We start from the raw sequence: 26,993 nt of genomic DNA, 5'->3' as shown, positions 1-26,993 counted from the left end.
CTATTCCTTCGCGTGATAATTCACACGCGTTCTCTGTCTTCAAGCGTGGCTGTTTCGGACTGCGGGAATCCTGCCCGCGTGTACATCCAAACGTACACTCTGTCTTCATACGCGGCTGGCCCGGACTGCGTATATCCTGCCCGCGTGTAATTCCACACGCGCACGTTGTCTCTAAATGCGGCTGTTCCGGACTGCGGGAACACCGCCCGCGTGTAATCCCACACGCGCTCTCTGTCTTCAAGCGTGCCTGGCCAAGGCTGCGTAAATCCTGCCCGCGTGTAAAATCCACACGCGCTCTCTGTCTTCAAGTGCGGCTGGCCATGGCTGCGTAAATCCTGCCCGCGTGTAAAGTCCACACGCGCACGTTGTCTTCACTCGCGGCTGGCCCAGACTGCGTGAATCCTGCCTGCGTGTAATATCCACACGCGCTCTCTGTCTTCAAGTGCGGCTGGCCAAGACTGCGTAAATCCTGCCCGCGTGTAAAATCCACACGCGCACGTTGTCTTCACACGTGGCTGGCCCAGTCTGCGCGAATCCTGTCCGCGTGTAAAATCCACACGCGCACGTTGTCTTCAAACGTTATTTTCTTCGCGGCTGTTTATAACCGCGTGTACTTTGTTTTTCCTTAAAAAGAGCGCTATTTCTAACTCCTGCATCTGTGGAATTAACAGAAGGATTGATCCCTATAGTGGGAAGGAAGCTTTTCAAGGATTATCGGAAGGTGACATTGAACTGAACTTTTGGACGCTATCCTGTGGTGAATTCAACCCGTATCTAGCGTGAGCCTCGTTCCGTTCGGGATAAGTCTCCCTTACTAATTTTCCCTTCCTTGTCGTTTGTTCTTCATTCAAATCCATCAAGAGACTTCTGGATTATTCTACCCTAAACTAAAGGTCAGTGTGAACATTCCTGTCATTATCTAATTCATCATACTCAGGTTGGAGCAGTTATTCATGATACTTTAATTTGTCCTAGGCTGGCTTTCTATACCTTACCCACGCCCTTTCCAGTGATCCATCGCTCTGCCTGTTTTATCAGCCAGAGGGTTGTATCATTTGGAAGGTCTTCAATTGACTTCACAACTATCAAATCGTGTGAACAGGGATCCGGAAGACCCTACCTCCTGTATCCTTTTGAGTATTGTATCCTTTTCAGTTAATACTTTGGTACATTCTGACAGCCATAAATAGAAGCTGCTGGCCTTAATGTGAAGCAAGGATTGGTGAATAACATTAAACAAACTCTGGAACCAGAGTATAAAGAATAAATGTGTTACTTTCGAGCAATGACTGAATCCTATTCGAAATTCATATCAAACTTTGCAGACAAAATGGTGAACATGCGATCTCTGCCGACGGATCGCTACAAATATGGACAGAATAAGCAATGCACCAAAGAGTTTGACATAATCAAAGCTGCTCTGGACCAAACACTGTTGTTAAAAAATGTCAAAGTAGGAAGAAACACAATTCTGTCAACAGATGCTAGTAACACGGGGTTAGGAGCTGTATTTGTGCAAATGGAAGGAGGCAGAAAATACATCATAGCATTTGCTCCGCGTCTTCATACGGGTGCGGACACAAATGATTCGACCATTGAGGAAGAACTCCAAGCAATTAAGTGGTTGACAGAGAAATGTAGAACATTTTCAGTGGGGATTGAAATTTGTTGACACTACAGAGTGAAGGTCTTGAAAAAGTTTTCTCAAGGAAAAGGAGATGGGTTATATCTCTTTAGGAATATACATTTTGTGTGGAATATGTTCCTACAGAAAAAAATATACCTGCCCACTGCTTATCGTGTCTGGTCATGAGTGAAGAAAATAGTGGAGAAAATGAAGAAGGATGTGAAGAGAGTGAGTTTGTTTTAAGTATTGAACTAACAATGGTCTCTAAGGATGAGTGGAATGTGATGACCATTAAGGATGAATTACAAGTAAGGGGAGACTATGTCATGAGAGGTGATAGAATCATACATCCCTATGGAGGAAGGAAGAGGATTGTACAAGTGGCACATTAGGGTCATCAAGGCATTACTAAGACGAAACAGAATGTTTGTGCAGAGTATTGGTGGCCTGGTTGTGATTTGGGGATCGAGAGAGTAGTGAGGAACTGTATATCGTGTGAATTGAGTGAGAAGAATCTCAAGTCAAGAGAAAGTCCCATGTCTATTGCTCCCATTCTCTGCATGCCTTGGGAAAGAGTAGATAAGTATATAGTGGGACCGAGCCAGAGTCATGCAGTGCCTAAACATGCAATTGTTTTAATAGACACATTGTCAAAGAGGTGGTTGGAGGTGAGAATAAAGTAAAGTTGGCTGGAGGAGTGGTGACAGAGTGCCCCTCTATGAATGGTGGTTGGATTGGGCAACCACAAGAGGAGGCAATATAGAATTAGGTGAGGGAAGGGGTGGAAAAGCGAATGAGAGGGTGCACTGCAGAGGGTCTGTCAAAATGCCGGGCAGGTCAGAGGGAAACTTAGAACAGATTGGGGTGGGGTGGAGGTTGGTCAAAAGGGTCATAAGGTGGATGAATAGCTGTGGGGGATGGGAACACTTCAGTGAAAGAACAGTATTGTGACGGGGGTACCCTGAGATTGGCAGGGCTCTCTCCCTAGGTTTTGTTGGCCGAGAAGGTAGTCTTGCGCGGCCATGCGACTATGCTTCGTTGTTCAAGGCTGTGTAAGTACGCAGGTGTTAGAGGTGTGTTGTTCTCATGTTGGATGTGGGTTGGCCAAATTTCCTTGTACCCTGTGGGTTGGCGCGGGAGGCGTGCTCTAATGAGGGCACACGTTAAGAAAACCAGTTGTTATGTGAAGGGGTTATTGAAGTTGCGCCAAGAGTACTGTTTGTTTAAAGAGGGCTTGAGGGTGGGCAGGTACAGCTATACTCCAGGGTCCAGGGGTGGCTCTGACTCGGCTGGAACCCTTTCCCCCAGTGCATGTTTTCAGCACGGGAGGGAAGTGCTCTGTTGACGCCATGTTAAAAATGCACAGAGGTGCTTATGCCCTATAAGGTTATAAATATGGCGAGATTTGGTCAGTAATGAGGCCATACACACGAATGTGCCTGTACCGCACACTGCTGCCAAGCTCGTGGTTGCTAGGCGCATAGTTGAGTACTGGTACTCTATTTAATTCTTTGAAAAGTGCAGGTACATACTCTCAAACATAATAAATGTAGATATTGAGGGTCTAGCAAGACTGGCCCATTTAAAGCACTGCATCAAGCACAGTCATTCATAGTTAGGCATAGCCATATGAGGAACACTGCTCTCACCATTTCGCCCCCCCCCGAACCCCACCCCTTGCTCAGGCTGCGGAACATGCATCAGGCAGACACCACACAGTCAACGTGCCAGGTGCATTCATGCCCAATCAGATGAAAAGTAAATGAGTAACTTTCTCTTTAAAACGTTATTAAGAAAGTAAAAATAGTCCATCAAATTACATACAAAAATGTATAGGTAAAATAATTGTTACAGTGCGCTACGAGCTGTAAAATGTAAGATACTATGCAAACATGTAATTTAATTAACTGACTTCTTGTTTAAACACACACTAATTCACTTAATCTGTGATCAAAAACGTAATTGATAAAATAGTCAGCTGTCTGAATTCTCCACTTGCACTCACTTAGTATACCCAGTACTAGTGTACAGGCCCTTGTGCATGGGCCAGAGGGCAAGTTTCCATTATCACAGTAGGACCACGATATATCCTAGGCCTAGAGCTCCCTCTAGCAACGACAACGATATGCGAAGTGGACCACTGTACATCCTAAGGCAACAGCTCTATCTAGCGGAGCATTCAGTGCATTCCGGCAGCCTCTACTGCGCATGACGGCATCGGCCAAACATACATCTGGCCTTTTATACTATAGTCTGATAAGTAGGGTGACCAGACGTCCCAGCTTTGCCGGGACTGTCTGGGTATTTGCACCTCCGTCCCGAGACTTTTTGAAGTTTAAAAACCACTTCCCGGGATTGGGGGATCGGGTGGATACCATCCCGGTTTTCCGCCAGATATCATGATTTTTCCATCGGTTCGCCAAAAACCGGGATGGGTTTTTAAACTTAAAATAGCCTCGGAATCCCGGCAGCTGCAACATGACATGGGACAGGCCATCCACATAGAAGTAGGACTACAGTTTCACTGATGAAGCTGTAGTCCTACTGCTATGTCAGCGGCCTGTCCCCGTTTTTTTATTTTCAAAATCTGGTCACCCTACTGCATAGCTCTCAACCATTTGTGTTGCAAAGGCGGGTGAAATCACCCGATTTTGTTTTTGGCGGGTGAGACGCCCATTAGAATGAATGGGCGTGCAGGAGGCTTGGCGGGTGAGTCAGCCCTTTACAGGGCGGGTGACACCCGCCAAAAGCGGGTGAGTTGAGAGCTATGCTACTGATAAGTAATCATGGCGTAAATAGACAACAGAGCAAAAACAACTATGCCTAAATAGTGGTCATGCCATACAGTGTGTAAACCAGAATTATATTTATATCCCTAGCACTGACATCAATGCAACATGATGGAAGAAATGAGTTAACCTAGTCAATGAGCCAATCCCACGCCGAGCATTCCTTGGCATTATTTTGAACTCTCATACATCTCACAGCGGAGGCAACATGGGGGTTCGATTATCAAGAAATACATTAAAGTAATTTTAAATTGACAAATGCCTAAAGGGCCAGTTTAGGGGGGCGGGATATCAGATTGCCTTGCCATAAAGTGGGCAAAATAAAACGCATCTCTGTCTCCACAGCATCGTGGCGTCCTGTGCAGAACGGGCCCTATGCATGTGGCGTGAAACCGGAACTCGCTATAGTTTCCAATGGCAATAGGTTTAATCTCCGTCGGACCAACCATTGTTTACCTGAGTCTCTTGCTGGCCAACATAGGAAGTCTGCGGGTTTGTTCTTTGCCGTAATTGTGGAACTACATCGTTTATTCATTCTATTGGGCAGAGGCACACGTTTCTTTAAGTATAACTCGGTTTTTGCCGTTCAAATGGCGCTTCACATATCACAGTTTAATCTGGAAAATAAAAGGAGAGTTCATGTGATGTTTTATGAGGACCTCTGCTGGGCATCAATAAAACTGCAACCTTTGCCCCACAACAGCAGATTATTAACATGAGTTCGGCATGAAGAAGAAGGAAATGGAATACATTCCTGCACTTGGGACTCCCGCTCCTGATATGGTAAATACGCGATGACAGACCTAGCAAAACATGCTGAAGCAGCAATTATTGGATATTATTTACATGACACCTTTTATATATTGCAATGTTTTTTAAATGATCTTAATAAAATGAACAACATTTTGCTTCAGGGACTGGCCTATAGGGAACGCTGGAGATTTCCCGGTAGGCCTCTGCACCCTGGGTGGGGGGTGGAGGGGTGCTGGCCTATAGTGGACTCTGGAGATTTCCCGGTAGGCCTCTGCACCCTGGGTAGGGGGACTGGCCTATAGGGGACTCTGGAGATTTCCCGGTAGGCCTCTGCACCCTGGGTAGGGGGGGACTGGCCTATAGGGGACTCTGGAGATTTCCCGGTAGGCCTCTGCACCCTGGGTGGGAGGGGGGGGGGTGCTGGCCTATAGGGAACGCTGGAGATTTCCCGGTAGGCCTCTGCACCCTGGGTAGGGGGGGACTGGCCTATAGGGGACTCTGGAGATTTCCCGGTAGGCCTCTGCACCCTGGGTAGGGGGGGACTGGCCTATAGGGGACTCTGGAGATTTCCCGGTAGGCCTCTGCACCCTGGGTGGGAGGGGGGGGGGTGCTGGCCTATAGGGAACGCTGGAGATTTCCCGGTAGGCCTCTGCACCCTGGGTAGGGGGTGGGGGGTGCTGGCCTATAGTGGACTCTGGAGATTTCCCGGTAGGCCTCTGCACCCTGGGTAGGGGGGGGGACTGGCCTATAGTGGACTCTGGAGATTTCCCGGTAGGCCTGTGCACCCGGGTCTCTTTTTTGTGGTAACCTATTTTAATTCCAAATTTCCTCAAAGGGAAAGGGTTGGGCTTGCTGAAAATGCCTAATATGGGGCCACTTGCATAATTATTTCCAGGGCCTCTTTGGGTTCTCAGTCCACCCCTGTACAAATTGAAACCATTATGACATTATGCCAGCCTTTATATTTTCTACATAAAAGTACAAAGAAAATGAGACAATAAACGCACTTTAATTCAGGGCGTGTGCTGTGGTTCAGGTTTTCCTTTGCTGCACAAAATGCCGCCTTGTATGCCATTCAAAATGAAGCCCATGGACTGCAATTGGCATAGGAATCCATGAGTGCGTGCAAAGTGCGGTAAGCACACTGTGCACCGAATACCATGTACAGATTGCACATGCATGGGGACCCACACAGAATCCCAAGTGACTGAGCCAGGAACAATTTGCGCCTGCACATGCAATGCACAAAGGCGCCTAATTTACACACAGAAGAGCAAATGAGCAGCGTGAGTCCCTACTAGTTCATCTGAACAGGGACATTCCAAAAGTAAAACACGTGTATTTTAGCATTTTTACCTGAAATTGATGTTACCCTGCAGGGCAAGTTACCCACCAAACGTAAGTGACGTTTGTTTTTTGTATTTGATCACACCTCAAAACTGGCTTTCGTCAGGTTGAAATAGGAGCACATTGGCTGTAGGAGCAGGTGCTCCGACATTGTTTTGTGACTCAAGGTACTCCCGTCGGAATTCAAGGTTGTCCCACATTTGCCTGGCCCAGACATGGCCACTCCTCTAGACACACCCATTTTGCATATGTGAAGTGGGAGTTTATGGGAGAAATCCCCCAAAAGTCCAATACAGTGCTTATCTTTGTGTGGTCAGAAATCCATTTGCATGCAGCCACATGTCTATGGGCCTGGTCGCTAGTACCCTTATTCCGTGTTTAGGAATCTGGTGCAGTTTGAGATGGTAAGAAAAAGAGAGGGCAAAATCCCAATTTTTTGTTTACGGGGAAACAATTCTCAAAAGGGACAAAACACGTGAAAAAAGAGGGTGCCGAAAGCACAGAGAATTGATTACCCCTCACTACTATAACACTAGGAGTAGTAGAGATTGACCGGTTGTAGTCACACAAAACTAAACATAACCACAACACATTTCAAATAACAGCAATTCCGCTAACATTGGAAAACATATTCAACGGACGAAATACACGAAAAATATAATTTTAATGATATAAATATTAAAAAGCAGGAAGAAATTCGTACATCAATGCATTAAAAAATGAGGCATACAACATATGTCTAACTAATGAGACATAACAAGAGGAAGGAAGAGAGGGTAAAATGGGTAATTCGATAAACCCTACTTTCACATGAGGGTATTTTACTATAATGGCTAGGTGTAGACATTATTGGAGACATAGGGTGTCGACATGTTTCGGCGAAGGGGAGAATTAGACATTTTCTCAAGTGTTCATTCGGAAGCAGGTATAGTGGCCATCTTCAGGACAAATGATTTCTTCATAGTGAACGTTGTGTATGACATAGATGGAACATCATCAATCTAGAGAAATGTATATACAATTCATTAGCTATGCAAAAACAGAAGCTGTACAGATTAATGATCAACAACTGACTTTTGATTGTATCCTCCAAGACTTACAATGCGGAGGGAAAAGAGCCAAAAAATATAATGTACTGAGTGTCTCTACTTAAGGTTATGTACAGATATTCACAATTTAAAAAAACAGTTACTTAAAAACCAAATGACAAGACAACATTGTGTGACATTCAATACAAAACCAATCTCTTACTTTTTTCTCTAGGTCAGGTGTGACAGAATCTGTGAGAAAATCACCCGTCTCAAGAATGAATTAGTTTGCTACGTTCAGAGGCACATTGGCTGGATGGATCATAGGTTCTATGGCAAGGATCACCTTGTCCTAAGTGTAAAAGAGTGTTGGGTTATACATAATGAATATAAATTCATATTTTATTAGACTCTTTGTTGTGAAAAAGAGACTATTACTTAGTCTACATGACACAGAGTGCTAAAAAACAACGCAAAGTTGGCGTAGAAAGTTAGGAGAAAAGCCCAAAAGATATGTCGGGCGGTTCTTTACACCCTACGGGTTGGTTTACACCCGAGATCCGAAATGTATACATTAAGACAGTTGTAGCAGTAGCCTATAGAAAGAACTTACTGACAAACGTGTGTTGCACGCGCTTTTTACTGTGTGCTGGTCATGCGCTTGTATTGTTGCATGTACCCAGGAAGGAAAAAAATGTCTGAAATGTTCAGGTTATCGATCTACGTAAAGAGAGAGCAGAGAAAGGGAGAATGGAATGAATCCCTTACACTGTGTGTACAAACATATTAATGGTCGAGTTTCAAAAGGAAACTGGGATAAAATATATTACCAATGAGTGCTAAGATAAATGACTCAATTACCGTATATATGGTCCACGAATGGGGTCTAATTGTTCTATGCAGCATTAGGGCATGACAAGACCGAGGCTAGAAATAGCGTGATACAACTCCAAAAGCCTTGCAGTGATGATTCATAAACAACCGCGTCTGCACCTCGTAGGTAGTCCCACCAAATAGGAACGTGAAGCACACACTCCGATCGTTTGAGTTGAAATAGGACTGGGGAACGGCAAAGAAAGGCAAAAACCTGTTATCAAATGACCCGCCACAGAGAGCAAATTGCGCATCTTACTGCAGTCCCTTCTCAGGGAACGCCGGGCATCCTGTCCGGCCGAGCGGTGGCACGTTATTTGCAATGCCATGTTTTTGATTTAAGTATGATTTCTTTTTTATTTTATTATTTTTATTGGCATTTTCAAAGTTTACAAAAAAACAAAATCCCCTTCTGCCACCCTATACCCCAACTCCCCTCCCTTTCCCCCTCCCTCCCTCCCTCCCCAGACCTGCATTGTGGAGCCTTCGTGTTGCGTTCTCCCGTGGCCTTCAAACAGTTCATCTTCGTTATAGTATGTCCAGTATTCTCAAGTTTTGGGGGCACCATTGCATCATGTATCCCCCCATAGATAGTCTACTATCATTCCCCACTCCTGGCGGAACTTGTCACTTTCCCCTTGTGTTCCATATGTGATCCATTCCATCGCGAATAGAACCCATATTTTGCGAAGCCAGTCAACATTCGTGGTTGGCTCCTTCTGTTTCCTTTTCCTCGCTAAGACCGTCCATGCTGCTATCCATAGAATCATGTATATCGTGCGCTGGGGTTCTGACGGGATCGTGAATTCTGGGTCAAAGAGGCCGCACTTCCATTTGTTTAGGGAATAGGCTGGGGGGGCCCTGGACCATTTTCTGGATCTGGGATTCAATGTCTTTCCAAAATCCTTGAAGTCTCGGACAGGCCCACCATATGTGCCTCCAGTCACTCCTCCCTGAGCAGCCCCTCCAGCATTCCTGGGATACCCCTGGGTACATTGCGTGCAGCCTCTCGGGGGTGCAGTGCCATTGCACCATCGTTTTGTACCATGCTTCCCTGGTCTGGATGGATTTTGTTAATTTCTTTTTTAACAGTGCATTTCTAGATTATTTCAGCAAAATATCCTTCTCAGGTAATCATGTAGCTGCACTGCAAAGACATTGGGCCTCATTACACGGACGGCGGTGGACCAAGGAGCTATTAGCACCTTGGTCCATGCCGGTAAAATACCGGCACCGCCTTGGTGGAAAGGGGAATTAGCCTATTGCCCTATTCCAAGGTTGGTGGGGCGGTAATTCCCCCTTCCCCCATTGCCCTTCCCCATTCTCATTTTTGCCCCATAGGGCATAATGGGAATGGGGAAGGTGGTAATTACGGCACCGCAAATTGCGGTACCGTAATTAGCTCCCTGGTCCCTTTGCGGGTTGGTTTTAAACGCCTGCAAAAAGCAGGCGTTAAATTCTCCAACCCGCAAAGGGACCTCGTACTAGGCGGTAAGGGTTTACCGGTACCGGTAAAATACCGGTACCGGTAAACCCTTACCACCGTCCGTGTAATGAGGCCCATTGATTACATGAACACCAGCTCAGTCATACAACCACACCGCCAAAAAACTGGCATAAACAGGTTGTACGACATTTTTCCCGAAAACCAAAATACATGTGAAAAAGTGATGTAAATAGTATTTGAAGGCTTTTCAACAGCAGTACCACAATCAACATTGATCCCGAGTGACCTGAAGCCGAAGCACTTGCCTCCTAGCCATTGGCGTTCCTTTCCTGTCACCCAATCATAGTTCCTTTCATAGGACCTCTCATCAAGCCCTTGTTGTTCTTGAGTAACATGTGTAATGATAGGCCATGCACTTTTCCGATTTGCAGCCGTCACGTGGGGACTAGAGGCATGGCCCTCGAGGATGGCCTGTGAAGGGGAGGTCATGTATATGTTCTTAGCAAACAAACTTTAACTTTACTGAAATAGCATCACTACAATGAAGCACATTCTTTGTTTTTCAGATTTCTGTTCATCTTGTTGGGGCCAAAGTCAAAACAAAGAGCGTATCATGAGATTGGAAGAGCAATCGCGACATTACTCTCCGATGAGGTAATCAGGCAAATGTTTCGAGTGTTCACGCCTGTTACATGTGTTGTGTGAGATGTTGCACATTCTCCTTACGGTTGTCACTGACCTATTCAATAACTTAAGAAGAGAAGGCATGAATCTAAAATGCATTAAATTGTAGCCAAGTATGCCAGCTTCCAATGATGGCTTGTGCCAATGCACCAAACGTGCGTTATTGAGAATTGGGAAAAAGAATGAGCTCTTACTTTTAAATTAAACATTTTTTGCAAGTTGTGGAAGTGTAATGTATATTACTGGAAGGCACGAATCATCGATTGTTCCAGGTGCATTGAGTAGAGCATCATGGCCGTGATAGCCACGCGCATGGGTCCACAAAGGCCCACATCGAGTTTGACTTGAGGCACCTGAAATATGTTACTGGGCAATAATTGCCAATGACCCGCCAATATTTGCAGATTTGTGCGGTGAGAACATATGGAATATATGGAGCAGAATGATGCAGATTTGCTTGATTAAAAATACAATCTAACAATAATAAAAGGCTAGATGTATGTCTGTCCGATGCAATCATGCGCAGTAGAGACTGCCGGCTTTGCCTGTAGTCACCGCTAGAGGGAGCTGTTGCCTTAGGATATATAGTGTTCCTACTGTGTTAACATTTTTTTCTATTAACATACATTACATTCAAATATACCACATAACATATTAACACTCTGAACATTTCTTTCTTTATGCACTTTAGCCCGTCTAGACAAGCGTTTACACTAGTACTTATATGATATATTAATAAATAATTTCTGTGTGCATATTTATTTTCATCAGTGTTGCTCTTAACCATGTTCTCCTTGTATGATTTATTGTTATGTTTAGCAGCGACACTGGACCTATAACTATGAAAATTAGACCGTTATTCACTTATATATTAATACATTGTAGTGTTTCAATTGTTCTTGCCATAATCCAGGACTTTATCAATTTTACTTCTTGCTATGTTTAGTTATGCAATATGTATACTGCGTGCATCACCACTGTAGTGGTCTCACGGCGCCTGGCCTTGTCCGAAAGATTGTGACCCTGGCAGGGTGTCGCCAGACATTAGTCTGTGGAAAGGAAGGGGGGTTTGGGAGGAGGTGAAAGGAAAGAGAAACTAGAGAATGGAAGGACTCAAAACAAAGAGGAGAAGCAATTGGGGTGAGTGGGAGGGGATATGGTTGTGGAAGCATGGCTGCTGTTTCTGAAATGTGATCAGTTATTGGTAAGCACAGCTCGGTTTAGAGCACAGTTTTATTACGATGTGAATATCTAGAGCGGACGTGGCATGGCACTAGATGTTAGTTTGTGAGTGGCTGCATGATGGACTTGAGAGGTTCTGACGCGGGCCCTAGAAGTGTCAAGCGGGGTCCCTAGTAGTATTGTGCCCTAAAACTGGTGTTAGCGTTAAGTAGTAATGCAGAACTAGTGTTACGGAGTGCTTGGAGTGCCTGGAGAAGAGAGTGACACTATTGCAGAGGCAGAACATGTGTGTCGGTGTCATTAATGGACACCGTTTTGGCTCATGAGTTATGCTTTCCTGACACCATTAGTCTGGGCGCTTAGGGGGTTCTTTAGCAACAGCTGGTAGGATTGCACAGATTTAGCTCATAAGTCCTGCATTATCCCACTATTATCTGTTGCTGCTGAGGCTGCATAGTTTTGGCTTAGGTGTCACTTTAGATTCAGCAACAGTTTGGCATCCTAGGAGGCAAACCAGCTACACATAGTGAGGACGCATAGTGTTTGCTCATCGGTAACCCGCCAGCTACACTGAAGACTTCGGCTCGTAGATGGCACTTTATCACTATCAGGTGAGGTTACATAATTTGTGTCTGATAAGTGCCACTATTCCTTTTAGGTCATGGGGCGTGAGGTGGGGTTTATCAGCAAACAGAGTCAAGGATATTTTTATTGGTATATGGATATGGTATGCCACATATAATCTAGTCTCAAAGACGCTGGCATTGGAGAGGATGGCAGCGCCTGGAGGTTGCTGGGGCAAGGGAGTGAGCGGGCACATCATCCTATATGTTGGTGTTGATGCGTTGGCTTTGTGGGTTTCCTCGCTGGTCGCTCAGCCTTGGACTCCGAAAGAAGGTCTTCATGTCCGAAGGAGGTCTCGCACTCGTTTGACAGCTTTGAGGAAGTCTACCATGTCTGACTAAATGGCCTTTTTTGCTAATGGGAGTAAATATGCAGTTATCATTGGGAATCTTAAAATTCCTGACTGTCAGGGCCCCTAGCTGAGATAGGGGCGGCACTCAAGGATTAAGCAAAACCAAAACGGATTGCTTTGCTAATGCGTCTTAACAACTACTGTGACATCTGGAATAAAGAGATGACAACACATTTTTCTGAACACACAATATTTATTCAAAAGATTGTTCTCTGTTATGGATCCTTCATTATATATTTTAGAAGAAGCCCATATTTGACACATATCAGAATTTTATCTTATGCTCTTTAGCTCAACACCACACTCTTTCCCTCCTTCCTGTCTTCTTCTAATCATTCAGCAGCAGAGTTTACTTGTTGACTAGAAAACCATAGCACCACTTCTTATAATATTGTAAGGATTTGTGGGGCTGTCAGGTGTGGATACAGTCATTTTTGCTTTTCTGATAATCCCTGGTGCTGCGGGTATTTAGGCCAGCGAACCTGTGTTGGATTTCAAGTCCCATGATGCTCGACGGCATGCTCAGGGCACGCGTGCCTCTGGATCTCGATTACCTGCACCTGCCCGTGCCACGTTGCTGATCGTTGAAGAACCTTGTGGCACGGGCAGGACGTGGCATGAACTGGGCGGTGTAGCTGTGATATCTACAATAAGAAGCCGGGCGGCGTGGCGGTGAGACCGGCTCATGTAGCGCAGTTCCTCAGGGACAGCAGAGACGTTGCCTGCACTTCAATGCTCAGGGACGCTCGACAGCTCCCCGAGCCGAAGATAAATACTCTGCCACGAACCTGGTATTTTCTACTTTTGCAAGCACGCACCAGCAGCGTGTGTGTAAAACTTGTGTTTTCCGATATTCTGAGCACGCAAAAGCAGCGTGTGTAAATATTTTGATTCAGTATTTTGAATCTGGTGCTGGCAGAGAATTATATTGTGAGCATGCTGCAAGGGCAGGGTGGTTGTGAACATCTGTATTGTAGTATCAACGTATCACAGGAAGGCACTGTGAGGCAAGACTATGGGCCTCATTACGACCTCGGCGGTAGCCATGCCGCTATTGGCGGCATAGCTGCTGCCGAAATCACGTCCGGGTCCTCAGAATGAGGAATTACCGGGCCATTTCGAGTTCGGAAGGCCCGGTAATTCCTCCCTCCAAGGACCCGGACCCGGTCCTTCCCCATTCCCATTTCAGCCCCCATAGGGCTGAATGGGAATGGGAGAGGGAGCAAACAACGGGCCATTACGAGTTGGCCCGTTGTTTGCTCCCTCTTCCCCTCGCGGGACCCAGTAAGCACGCCTGGTTTGACCAGGCGTTGCTTCCTGGGTCCCGCGAGGGGACCTCGTAATGAGGCGGTACGGGGTAAACGGCGCCGGCACCTTTTATGGCGCCGTTTACCCCGTACCGCCAGGGTCGTAATGAGGCCCTATGGAACGAACCGCCGGCTCCTATAAATAATCTGTCAAACGACATGGCCTTTAGGAAGGCGATTAAGACACTTCTCTTTTAGTCAGTTTGGTTCCTTTAGTGGATCTTTACATGGGATGTCCTCTCCACGCTCCAGCGCCAAGATACCATTCTGTGAATGCTGTGCTTTAGAAATATCGAAATCAAATCAAATCAAACAGTGAGCTCCAGGCTCTAACGAAGGGACAGACTGTACGGATCAGCGTGTTTGGAGGGAGACAGCGATTGCTCAATCATGAATACTGAATCAGAGGGCACGCGGGTCTCCACATTGTCAGTCGACAACGCAGCAGTGAGCACCCAGCTGCCTAGGACTTTGTGTGTTGCCAACCATTTTGTCTCTTGAGTTCCATTGTTGCAAAGTGTATTCATGCCATTTTTATGTGCTCCATCATGTTTTCATTTCATTGTTCACAGTGATGCTTGTTTAATGTTAAAGTAGGAGTTGGAATAGGAATAGTCCAGCTAATTAAGAGTGCATGGTAGGAAGGTAGGAGATTGGTTAGAGTGTATGCAGATACGGTATCACTCAGACGCTAAGTAAGGGAGCAGCTGAATCTCATCTCTGAGCATTTCTGATCGACTGAAACACTGCAACATTTTTCCTAAACTCCCCATACCTATCCACAACCTCTCTCTAAGCCTCTTCCCCCCATTGGCTGTCTCGCGGTGACCTGTAATTACGAGATCAGGGACCCTGTGCCAACCAAGGTGGGAGGGTCGTACTCCATTCGGCTTCCATGGTTGGTTAGGGGATGAGGATCCCCTGCGGCTTTGACAAAAATCAGGACTATTTAAAGAATGAATCCCAGACAACATGATTTATTTATTTATATACAGGGATGAACAATGCTCTTTCGATCACAAAAAAACATACAATAGATAAGAAATCAGATTTGACGGAAAGCAGTGAGCTTCTTACACTGGGTTTAGGTTGGGCCACATTCTGACCAGGCTTTGGAGGGGTGTAAATGGAACAGTCACCGGGGACAATACTTAAGTGGACATACATACATTAAGGTCAACCAACATTGGACATACATTTGTAAGTGCAGGTAGGTGATACGGCCAGCTCTGCTTGGAATGTGACCATGATGGGTAAAGTTCTATAGTAGGGGCAGAGAAAGTGAGAGACAAGGGAAAGTTACAGGCGAGGGAAAAATGTTAGCTAGGAGGCAAATGAGAGGTAGGTTAAGAGGATAACTCAGAGGCGAGGAGGTAGGCTTTTAGTTTGGTTTGAACAAATCTGTGTGGACTGTTTCTCGGATGTCTGGGGGAAGAGAATTCCATACAAGTGGAGCAAGAAGAGAGAAAGAGCAGAAGTGAGAGTAAGCACATGGAGGGCGCGAGGATCCACAAAGGTAGTCAGGCAGCAGATCGGAGATTACAAAAAGGCTTGTAGAGTTGAATAGAGGAGGATAGATACAGTGGTGCCTTACCATAGATTGATTCGTGAACTAGGATAAGACATTTAAATCTGTCCTTGTTTTGCATCGTCAGCCATCCAGTCTGATGACGGTACAAGGAAGTAGGTGTGAATTGAGGGAGTTCTAAGAGAGTCCTGGTAGCAAAGTAATGATCTTGTTAAGTGGACAGAAAGCATAGTTGGGGAGACCAAAAAGGATACTGGCACAGTAGTCCATTTTAGAGAAGGCAATAGTGGTTAAGAGATGCTTGATGGTGTGGTGTTGAATGGAAGGAGGTGCCTGATTTTCCTAATATTTAGAAAGTTGAAGCAAGCTGCTTTTCCAGTTTTGGAAATGAAAGTAGAGAAGGGTCATAGATGAAGCCAAGGTTTCTAGCTGAAAAAGAGTAAGGGAGAGTTGCAGGTGGGAACTTGATAGGCAGAGCAACAGACGAGAGAGAGCATTTGGCAGGGAAGAAGAGTTCCTCTGTTTTGGTAGAGTTTAAAGGGATGGTCTAGTAAAAATCTTTATTTAAAAAATAGAATGGCAACATAAAAAAAATACTAGCATTCTCCGTTTTAAAACTTCCTATGTAAAATTTTGAGCTATTCAAGCTCAAAATTCGCAAAAGCAAGCACATGGGCTCCGGGCTCCCCTGGGAGCACCGGAGACCCAAAGTGATAGCCACAGCAGGCAGAAACACACTCGGTTGTGTTGGAAAACGCTGCGGTTTTTCTTTCCAAGTTTCTCAGGCTCCTCCGAGCCGGAGGAGCCTGAGAAACTTGGAAAGAAAAACCGCAGCGTTTTCCAACACAATAACTTTGTATTTATGTTTGCGGTCGCTTCAAAAGCGACCGCAAACCTAAATACAACGTTTGTAAAGCTGCGGTTTTATTTCTAAGTTTTCCGGGCTCCTCCAGCCCGCAGCTAGTGCTTATTTAAAAAAAAAAAAAAATAGCACTTACCGAGATTCAGCTGCAGCTTTCCTGCTCTGGTCTCCGGTCCCAGTCCTCCGCCTACAGCACTAATGAAGGGAAAGCCACCCAGCGGTAGCCTTTGTTTACTACAGCTGGCTGGCTTTTCCTTCATTAGTGCCACAAAAGCAAAAGCCAGCACAGGAGGGCCTCCATTTCACAAAATGGATGCGCCCATGTGCTTGCTTTTGCGAATTTTGAGCTTGAATAGCTCAAAATTTTACATAGGAAGTTTTAAAACGGAGAATGCTAGTATTTTTTTTTTTTATGTTGCCTATCTATTTTTTAAATAAACATTTTTACTAGACCATCCCTTTAACATCAGAGAGTGTGAAACCATCCTTAATGACAGAGAGACAGTTGAACAAGAACCCAAAGGAGGAGATTAGTGCCCCAAGAGCAGATGAGTAGAGTGTAAAAAGGAGCGGACCCAAGACAGAGCCTTGTAGAACACCAACAGTTAGAGGAGTGAGTTGAGAGGTGTCTTCGCACAAGAGACAGAGAATTGGGGGGTGCCAGGTAGGATTCAATCCAGGCAATGTCTTGATCACAAATCCTAAGAAGAAAGAGAGCATTAAGGAGATCAGATGGATTGGCAGTGTCAAAGGCAGCAGACAGGTTTAAGGAGAATTTGGATAGAGGATAGGTTTGAGCTCTTAGCAGAGGCAATGAGGTTGGACACATTCATGAGAGTAGTTTCCATGGAGGAACAGGAGCGGAAACCTGCTTGTAGGGGGTCTCGAAGGTTGTGGATGTCTAAGAAATTGGAAAGACGGTTGAACGCAACCCTTTCAAGCACTTTAGATTAGTGCAGAAGGAGAGACACAGGGAGAAAGTTAGCCAGTAGGTTTGGGTCAGCCCCTTGCTTTTTTAAAAGAGGGATGACCATCGCTGTTTGGAAAATAGAGGAAAAACAAGTGCAGTCAAAGGTCAGGTTGAACGGTTCAGAAATATGAGAGACCACTAAAGGGGCAATAGGCTTGACTAGATGAGGAGCAAGAGAGTCTGATGGGGCACAGGAGGGCTTAGCCTTCAGTACTAGAGATGGGACCTCTTCAGTATTAGTGTGACTCAAGTGGGAGCTAGAGGCAGAGGAAGATGGTAGAGTAGGTGAAGTGTAAAATGTAAGAGGAGAAGTGTGAGGAAGGTCAGGAGAAATTCTCTAATTTTGGATGTTTTTGCAGTGACATATTCAGCTAGGTCATTAGCTGTGAGAGTGGAGTTGATAGCCATAGACTTAAGAGGAGTGAGTTGTTAGTTTAAGGTTCCCTGTAGCCAGCAAGGATGGTTGGAGTGAGCATCAATGAGTGTTACGTAGAATTCCCTTTTTGCTCTATCAAGAGAGAGCTTGATAGAGTTCAGGGCAGAGAGGTAGAGTTGCAGGTCGTCATGCGAGTGGGTCTGTGTGGAGAGAGCGTATGAATGAAGTGACCCATGGTTGATGATACTGAGACTTAGGTGTGAAAGTCAGCAGTGGGTAGTGAGAGGAGAATTAGTCATACATTAAGGTTACCCGGGGGAACCCAGACGTGGACCCCTTGCTCACTGTGCTCAGAGAGACACAGCTCCACCTCGCAGGTGAGGCCCAACAAGGCTGAAACACATGTTTGTGGTTGCTGTTGGTACTCTTGTTCAACTGAGGTTTGTCTGGCATTTCGGTGCAGGACTGCCCTTATGGGCGGGACAAAGACTGATATGCATATGAGCCTTTGTGAAAGGTACAGTAAGCTGCAGACTCTCAAAGTTTGAATAAACACAGGTTATCATGCCATGTTCTTTCTAGAGAGGGGCGCCTGCTACCTTTTTTGTACATTCTGATATTCCCTATTCTCCTGATATCCTCCCACCTCCTCCTTCTTGTATGCTCTAACGTTCTGATCTCCTCCTTCAAACTCCTGGTACTCTCCACACATATTCTTACAGTCTCCACCACTCTCCTCGAAACTGTCACCATACGCGCCTTTATATTCTTCTCAACAAACAACCTTTTTACTATCACCCCATTTTCTCTTGTTCATTCCAAACCTCCTCATCACTGTCATCAACCAACTCCTCACTATTAGCAACCTCCTCCGTACAATCACCAATCTTCTCTGTACTGTCAATAAACCTCCTACCCTATCATACCAATGTTCTCCCACTGTTTCCCCACCTCCTCCTCACGGTCAATAACCTCCTCCTGATATTTCCCATCCTCCGCCTTAGAGTCTTCATCCACATCCTTATATTCCCTGTCTCCTCCTCACACTCTTCAACCTCGGGTCTCTCATCACCTATGCCCCTCCAATCTTCTTTATCCCTCAAAACTCCTCACTGTCCTCTCCGTGCTCACCAAGCTGTTTCAAGATCCTCTCTATGGCTCCTTCTACAAACTTCCATCCTTCCAGACTGAGCTTGTAGGCCTTTTTAGTGCTTCAGCTCCACCTTCCAGTCTCTCTTTGGGGAAAGGAACTTAGGTGTGTTAGTTGATATGGGGATTGGCTCTTGGGCTCCACCCTGGGGGATGGCCTGTAGCCCTGATGTCGGGCATGGAATTGGTCCAACCCTCCTTCCAGACTCTGTCTAAGTATGAGGGGACTCAAGTCTGTTACTTCAGACAGCCGGTTTAGAGACTGAAGTACAGTGGAAGACACATTTCTGTCAGTCAATGTCTTTATATTTGTATGATTAAAGTATGCTGTGTCATCAGTTTTTCTTGGCCAATCATCTCCTGACTAATCATTGTAATTAGTAATAGGGAGGAAATGTAATAATGTGTGATGATTGGGGGGAGGTCACTCCTACAGCTCCTAAGGCTGCCTACTTCCCAGGTGAGGGTCTATCCTGTGTTCCACCTATACTGTGGTTGTGGCTCACTCTAGAACACCTTTTTGCCTGGGAACGGTGTGCTCTGTGCATTGTGGATAGGACATGCATGTGCAGGTGCTTCAACTCCTGCTGAATAACAAGGAAACACCTAATGGTAAAAAGATAGACAATGTGTCGCAGAGCCTTATCCTCTGTGTATCGGGGATCGTTTTGGGGGCCAAACAGTGGTGAGAGTTGCCAATGAAATGGCTTTCAAAAAGCAATGTATCCAAATGTCGCCCTCAATGCAGTATGGCTTCCAGCACGCATCATTTTGTATGCTCACCGTTTCTATGATACGGTTTCACTGCAACTCCCATCAGGCACGATTTTGTATTGACGGTGTTGTTTTGGTTTGTATTCACTATAACTGCCAGCATGCAAGAGTTCATATTTACACTGTCCCTTTAGTCGCTCTAAAACTCCGAGCATGCACAATTGTGTATTCTGAATATCTCTGTAGTTGGTTCTCACTATAACTCCCAGCATGCACGATTTCTTATTCTCAATGTCTGTGTAGTGAGTGCTCACTACAAGTACCAGCATGCAAGATTCCACATACTGCATGTCAGCTTCACTGGTTCCTTCTGTTGAATGCCATTTCCACTGGTGTGATGAGCGGTATGAAATGGAAACTTTGCGGCACAAAAAAGTACATTTTGCTGCACAAAATTGTACTTATTGCAGTTTTTTTGCAGCAGTTATTATTTTTTATTTTTTTTATTGCGCATTTTCAAAGGATATTTCCATATATCAACAATGCAGTATCAAAAAACTTTAACAAAAAACACATGAAAGTCCATTCCATAATCCCCACCCTCCCCAATGTTCAAACGGGGCAGCACTGGGAGCCTGGACGACCAATCAGGAAATTACATTTGTGATCAGCATGGGCAGTCTTCCTCTTGATCATTTGTAGGCCTCAAGGAACAGAGCCCATTCCATCTCTCTGCTCGGTGTAATATTGTGTAGACAGGCCGTTATATTTTCCATATCATAGAGATGCAGCGCATTTTATAATGACCTTTGGGTGTAAGATTGGCACATTTCAGGAAATAGGCAGTGTGTGAGGCTACATGAGAGCCTGGTTGTCATTATTTGTAACTTTTGGATGAATTTAATTGGAGTCCCAGATGTCCCTGGCTTGACAGAACATATTTGTTTTGCTCTACATTTTTGGTTTAATGTGCATGCCTATTTAATATTATTAACTTACACTCCCATATCTCTCGCACATGTACATACTCACATGCTCTATCACATTGCCAAGTCAAAACTCGCACTCCCTCAGTCTCTGCCACACTCCAGACCATACTCCCAACTCACACCTCTCGCACCCCAATTCCTCCCATAGTCCACAGTCCTTAATTCTTTCTTGCTACTTCTGCATCTTGCATCCTTTCTCCCATTCTATTGCACACTTCCCTCATCCTTTTTTCTAATCTGCCGCTCACTAACTCTTTCCAGCCAACTTCTCTCTCTCTCTGCTTTCTGGCTCACCACCCTCACCACCCCTGTAGCCTGCGCGACCTCTCTGCTTTCTGGCCCACTTCACCACCTCTCGCCCACTGCTCTCCACTTGCTTTCTTGGCTATCACTCCACATCTGGGCCATCACTTCCCCTCCCTATCCTTTCCCCGAACATATTGTGACTAATTTATTTTTTATTGACATTTTTGCTTCAAACTGTCAATGGCGACGAGGATGGCGCGGTGAGGCGGGTCTGTGGGGGATTCTGCATCAGCTCCCGGCGTCATGAAGCAGGACTGCACGGAAGGTCATGGAGGCTTGTCCCAGCCTGAATACTCAGACCCAGGTGCGGAGCACCATTGCGGCTCCAGCAGTTGAGCAGGTGAGAGGAGCAGGGGTCTGGAGGACAAGAGGCAAGTGAGAAGACTCATTAATTTGGCTAGAAAGAAGTCATTACGCTCACTGGCTGAAGGAAAGCACCCGCGAGCGTGTATATACGGAACAGACAAGAGGCTGCAGGTTGCCATAGCACAGCAAATAGACCTATAAATTGAGACAGTCAATATTTAGACACACAGATTCCAAGAAACGTGCTTACAGTGCCGTTTTCCAGAAATACAAATAAAAAAGCACAAGTACAGTGAGTAGTGTGGAAGGTCAATTTAAGGATTATTAAATAAAAAATAAAATAAAAAAAATGAAAAGACATATTACAACTGTATAAATATGGCAGCTGCAAGTATGTCCCCACCCCAACGTTTTGTACCTGAGCCAGGGACACCAATTATCAGGTGGGACACATGGAAGAGACTTTTTGATACATATTTTCTGGCAATAGGAGGGGACAAGTACACCCCCAGCAGGAAACAGGCTATCCTACTGCACAACCTTGGTGCAGAAGGGAGCACTGTATATGATGGTTTACCGGAACCAGAAGAGTCAGGCCAGGGTGATACAGATGAGTACACAATTGCAGAAAGAAAATTACGGGACCATTTTGAGCCCAAAAAGAATATTACCTTTGAACGCCACAAATTTTTTGAGAGAGTGCAAGAACCACAAGAACTGGTGGAATGTTTTGTGGCTGCTTTGAGAACATTAAGTCAAATGTGTTTTTGGAATATTAACCAACTCGTTGATAAGAGATCAGCTTGTATGATGTACTAATAGTAGCAGAGCCCAACAGAAACTATTATCAAAGGACTTGCCCTTAGAACAGGCAGTAGAGGTTTTGAGGGGCATGCGACAGACTACCAAATACATGAAAAGCGTGCAAAGTGAAAAACAAGAAAGTGAGGTTGCGGCATTGAAAAGTAACAGAAAATGGAGTGAAGGGAAGGAAGTGAAATGCTACAGATGTGGCAGTAATTGGCACATTTCATCCAACATCTTTTGTCCAGCGAGGAATGTAAATTGCCTGAAATGTAAGAGGAAGGGCCATTTTGCAAGGGTCTGTCATGAGTTGTCTACGGTTGAACCAACTGAAATGGGGGGAGACGGCCAGAGCAAGAGGAAAGTCCAGTAAATGTATCCATGACTCAAGCAAAACATGTGCTGAAAGTGAGTAACATATCTGGCAAAGGAAGAGGGCCAACTGATGTATTTCTAATAAACGTCACAGTAGTGACAATGAAAGTCAACAGTTGTGCGCCCCAGAATTTAATGTCAAAAGAGACATATGAGGAATGTGTGGATGGAAAAGTAGAACAGCTACTAAGACATGAAATAGAACTATATGCTTATGATACTGTGAAGTGTTGGGGAAATTTCAGGCGATTATCAAATACAGAGGAAGAAGTTGCGAGGCAGAAGTTTATGTGACTAAAGAAGGGTCATCGCTTTTAAGGTGGAGCAAACAGAGCAAGGTAGGTATTCGAATCAAAGCTAATGCACCAGTACCAGTTACCATAGCAGAGACAGGAGACACATGGGAAACGGAATTTCCGGAAGTGTTCTCAGAGGAGTTAGAAAAATTGAATGGTTTCAAACACAGTATCAAACTCAGGAAGGAAGCTGTGCCGAGAGTGTATAAAGTGAGAACGGTGCCTCAACAACTGAGGAACAAAGTAAAGGTGGAACTGAAATCATTGCTTCAAAGAGAGATAATTGAGAGAATTTAATGCTCAGAATGGTTGTCTCCGGTGGTAATTGTAGCTAAACCAAATGGTAAGATTAGGCTTTGTGTGGATCTAAGAGATCTAAATAAAAACATTTGGGTAGATAGCCATCCACTTCCAGTTATATCGAAGAACTGTCGACTCTGAGCAATGCTAAGGTGTTTTCAGTTATTGATTTGTCCTCTGCATATCACCAGGTACCCCTATCAGAGGAGTGCCAGCACCTCACAGCTTTTGTGACAACAGAAGGGACATTTAAGAACTGTCGCATGCCATTTGGCTTAGCATCGGCGGCAGCAGTGTTTCAAAGAGTTATGTAAAAGGTGTTGGATGGAGTGCCAAACATTATCATATTTCAAGATGACATTTTAATTTATGCTGAATCGAGTAAGAAACATGAGGAGCTATTGAAGATAGTGTTGAATAAGCTGAAGGGTGCAGGGTTGACGGTACAGAGGAAAAAGTGCAAGATTTTTGTGGAGAGTGTGGAGTATTTGGGTCATGTGGTGTCATGTAATGGCATGAAGCCTAAACTCAGCCTGGTAGAAGCCACAGAAAAAGTTCCAAGCCCTGTGGACAAGGATCAATTAAGCAATTAAGATCATTTTCGGGCCTAGCTGAGTACTACCACAAGTTTGTGAAGAACGTTGCTGTTATTCCTACGCCCTTAAGGTTATTGTTGAAAAAAGGAGTCAAGTTTGAGTGGTTGAATGTGTGTGAAGAGGCAATTCAGAAAATAAAAGTGAACATAGTAAAGGCACCTTCCATAGGGAAGTTCAATCCAGGAGACACGTGTGTTTTGTCTGAAGATGCCAGTATTTTGGGGTTAGGAGCAACCCTCACAAAGTATGATTATAACAAAACAGAAAGAGTAATAGCGTTTGCTTCGAGACCTTTGAAGGGTGCTGAAAATAATTATTCAATCATTGAACGAGAGGCATTGGCAATGTTTTGGCCAATATGTCATTTCAAGTTTTTCTTGTGGGGCAGAACATTTACAGTGAGATCGGACCATAAACCATTGGCCAAATGTTTGAAAGTGGAAAATGGGCTGTGTGGTCACCCAGGATTAGCAGGTGATGTTTGGGTTTACAAGGATATGATTTGCAGTGTGTTATTTACCAGGGAAGTACAACATGGTTGCAGATTGCCTATCAAGAATGCCCACTACAGGGAGAGAGGGGGAGATGAGTGGGGAATGGAAAGAGGCAAATAGTGTGGCAGAAGTTGATGTGGAATATGTGGGACAAATGGAGTGGGAGCAAAGTGAACAAATGGATGAAGACATGCAGACTATCAGAGAGTGGACGGTAGAGGGATGGCCCAGTAAATAATTATTAGAAAAGAAATTAGAAGTGTGGTGGGAAGTCAAGGATGAATTGGGCATAACTGATAGGAGTCTCAGGAGCGGAACATGTATTGTACCTCCTCCGAAAGTTAGGAATCTATTAGTGGAAATGGCCCATCAGGTACACCTGGGGGAAGGGGCTACAAAGAGAAAAATAAGGAACAGTTCTTGGTAGCCAGGCATGGACAAGGTGGCAGAGAAATGTGTTAAGGATTGTATTCCTTGTAACCTGAGTGATAAAAACAAGATTGTGAGAGAAACTACCCTTATTCCTAATTTTGGACCTGACCAACCCTGGAAGAAAGTAGCTATCGATATAATGGGACCAATAATGGGGTTAGGTGAAGGGTTGAAATTTATATTTGTGTTGGTGGATTTTGATAAGAAGTGGGTAGAATGGAGTGCTGTCAGAGAGGTAACAGCAAACAAATTATTGACATTCTTAGAGAATGTTTTTTTGAGAGAAGGGTTTCCTTCAGAAATTGTTTCTGATAACGGTGTTCAATTTTTGTCTGAAATTTCTAAATAGTTATGCAATCAAGCATATACGGACGGTTCTATATCATCCTAGGGACAACGGGTTGGTGGAGAGGACCAACAGGTTCATAAAAGGGGGTATTCAATTGGCATTATGGTCGGGACAACCGTGGAAAGAAATTCTAGATCACATGATGTGGGACTATTTAACCACACCTCATTCTGTAACTAAAGTATCTGTTTGTATCTCTAAAATGGAGGGAACCGGGTACGAAATTATGCCCGGAGTGGCTAGGTTTAGCAAACTCAGTAGTTGTGGACAGGAAAAGTAAAGTATAATGAACTATGTTAGACAAAGTCAAAAAATGTGCAAAGAAACATTTGGCAGAAGGAGAGGTGTGAAGGACCTTGAATGGAAGGTGGGAGAATGGTTTCTCATCAAAAATCCCAGATTCACCCATAATTGTCTGGAAAGTAAATTCTTTGGCCCCAAGAGGATTTCTGCTGTGAGGAAGGGGGTGGTGATAGTAGAAGGGGGTGAGGTATAGTCTATGGGCTGATTGGCAAAGGTTGAAAATGGTTCCAGTGGTGAACAAAGGGAGAGTGGATTGGGTGATGAAATGGTGTCGTCCAAGAGGTCGATATGTGAACCCAAATGGTTACAAGATGTTGTACATAGATAAGGGTAGTGGGGTGTCTACATAAAAATGGTTACTAATTGATTTAAAGAAATTCTGGATGTCTGTGGAACAATTCATACTGATATGATTTAGAGTTATTATATATATACGAGACATGGGTAGCAAGGTCATTTAAAGTTATTTCTGTTTTATTGTCAACAGTGTCCATGTTTGATGTACAATCAATATTGTTGCAATTGTTGTTTTTGTTCATGGTTACAGTTAAATTAAATTGTTCTTTGAAATGTTTGTGAGGGGGAAGATATGTAGTGATCTGTCTCCCGAACCTTCCCAACCTGAAACATGGAACGCTCGGGAGACAGCATTCGAGGAGGCGTATGCGACGGTGGTGTGAGCTGTAATGGCTCTGTTGGTCTCCCCAGGCCCGCTTCAAATAAAAGAGTCAAACCTCATGCTGTGTCGCTCCAACTTTCCAGTATGCATCATAAAGCATTGTTTGCACAAGAGACATAATGAAATAAAAAATGAAATTGAACAAGTGGACACACAAAGAAGAAAAGCCTGCATCAATTGTAGCAACAAAATAACCAATGACTCGATTAACGGTGGCTGCAGTCTTCCAATATATCAAAACCCTATATTAAGAATCTGTGTAAGGCCAAAATCAGGGAAACATTCTCGCCCCACGTTAGCCTAGCCCAAAAGATTTCTCCCAGACAGTTTGGAGTTTCTGGAATGGCTGACCCAAAAAGGAGTAATCTGATATCAATCTGACATGAAAGTACAAGATGTTTAAGGGTTTCTGGAATGGATGTGTTCCGGCAAAGCCTACAATGAAGTGGTTGCAGCTCCTTGCCTGCCCAACACCCTGAGCGTTCTAGGGTCGGAGGTTGGTTTAACCGAAGGCCCAGATAGAGGCTGTGTGCTTTGTTGCAGGGAAAGAGGCAGATGTATTTCGATATGTCCTCTTCCTTTCTTGGAAACTTGGCATACTCTTTGTAGGTCCTATAAGAGTCTAGCAGGTCTATGATGTGGCACCAGTCCAACCTGAACAATGTGCACTTGGTCGTAGCCGGCCTAGAAGTAAGTTCTTCTTCCAGTGACTGAATGTCAATCAAAAGCTTTGTCATTTTGTCCTTGAAGACGTTGATGGATTCCAAGGATTTTGATAGTAATATTTCACCTAGGTCAATATACAGTTAATTGACTGGGGGACACAATAACATTTGCATAGTATAACACAACACACATTGCAAAGTGTCCCAACAGTGTCATAAAATATCACAGTATTCCTTCCCAACTTAACCTATCCAAACATCAATATAAGCAACTTCAATTACATAACACACAAGGAAAACAGGACAGACATAACAAACCTCAAATCAGGCGTGGGTATAGGTTAAGAAATAAGGACGAGCCAAACTTGAATTTCTAAGTCACAGACATACTATGAAAAATAATTATTAATGAGCCTATACTTGTATATTATTGAAAGCATGCCAAATCAATTCGTAGTCTTCAATAAAATCTTTTTTAACATACAAT

The 26,993-nt window shown here is 44.5% G+C and overlaps 1 protein-coding gene across 5 annotated transcripts in view; it reads left to right on the top strand.

Moving 5' to 3' along the window:
* The window catches only part of SLC4A9 (solute carrier family 4 member 9), a 1,170,242-nt gene that overhangs the window by 759,620 nt on the left and 383,629 nt on the right, over positions 1-26,993 (top strand). For all 5 annotated transcript variants that reach the window (XM_069652671.1, XM_069652669.1, XM_069652668.1 and 2 more), the window contains one exon: positions 10,431-10,518. In XM_069652671.1, coding sequence (XP_069508772.1) covers positions 10,431-10,518 — 88 coding nt within the window. The remainder of the gene's footprint in view (positions 1-10,430; positions 10,519-26,993) is intronic.

The sequence above is a fragment of the Ambystoma mexicanum genome, chromosome 3p, assembly GCF_040938575.1.
Source record: "Ambystoma mexicanum isolate Mex_15411 chromosome 3p, UKY_AmexF1_1, whole genome shotgun sequence".
In the NCBI taxonomy this organism is placed as follows: domain Eukaryota; kingdom Metazoa; phylum Chordata; class Amphibia; order Caudata; family Ambystomatidae; genus Ambystoma; species Ambystoma mexicanum.
This window is presented reverse-complemented; position numbering and strand designations above follow the sequence as displayed.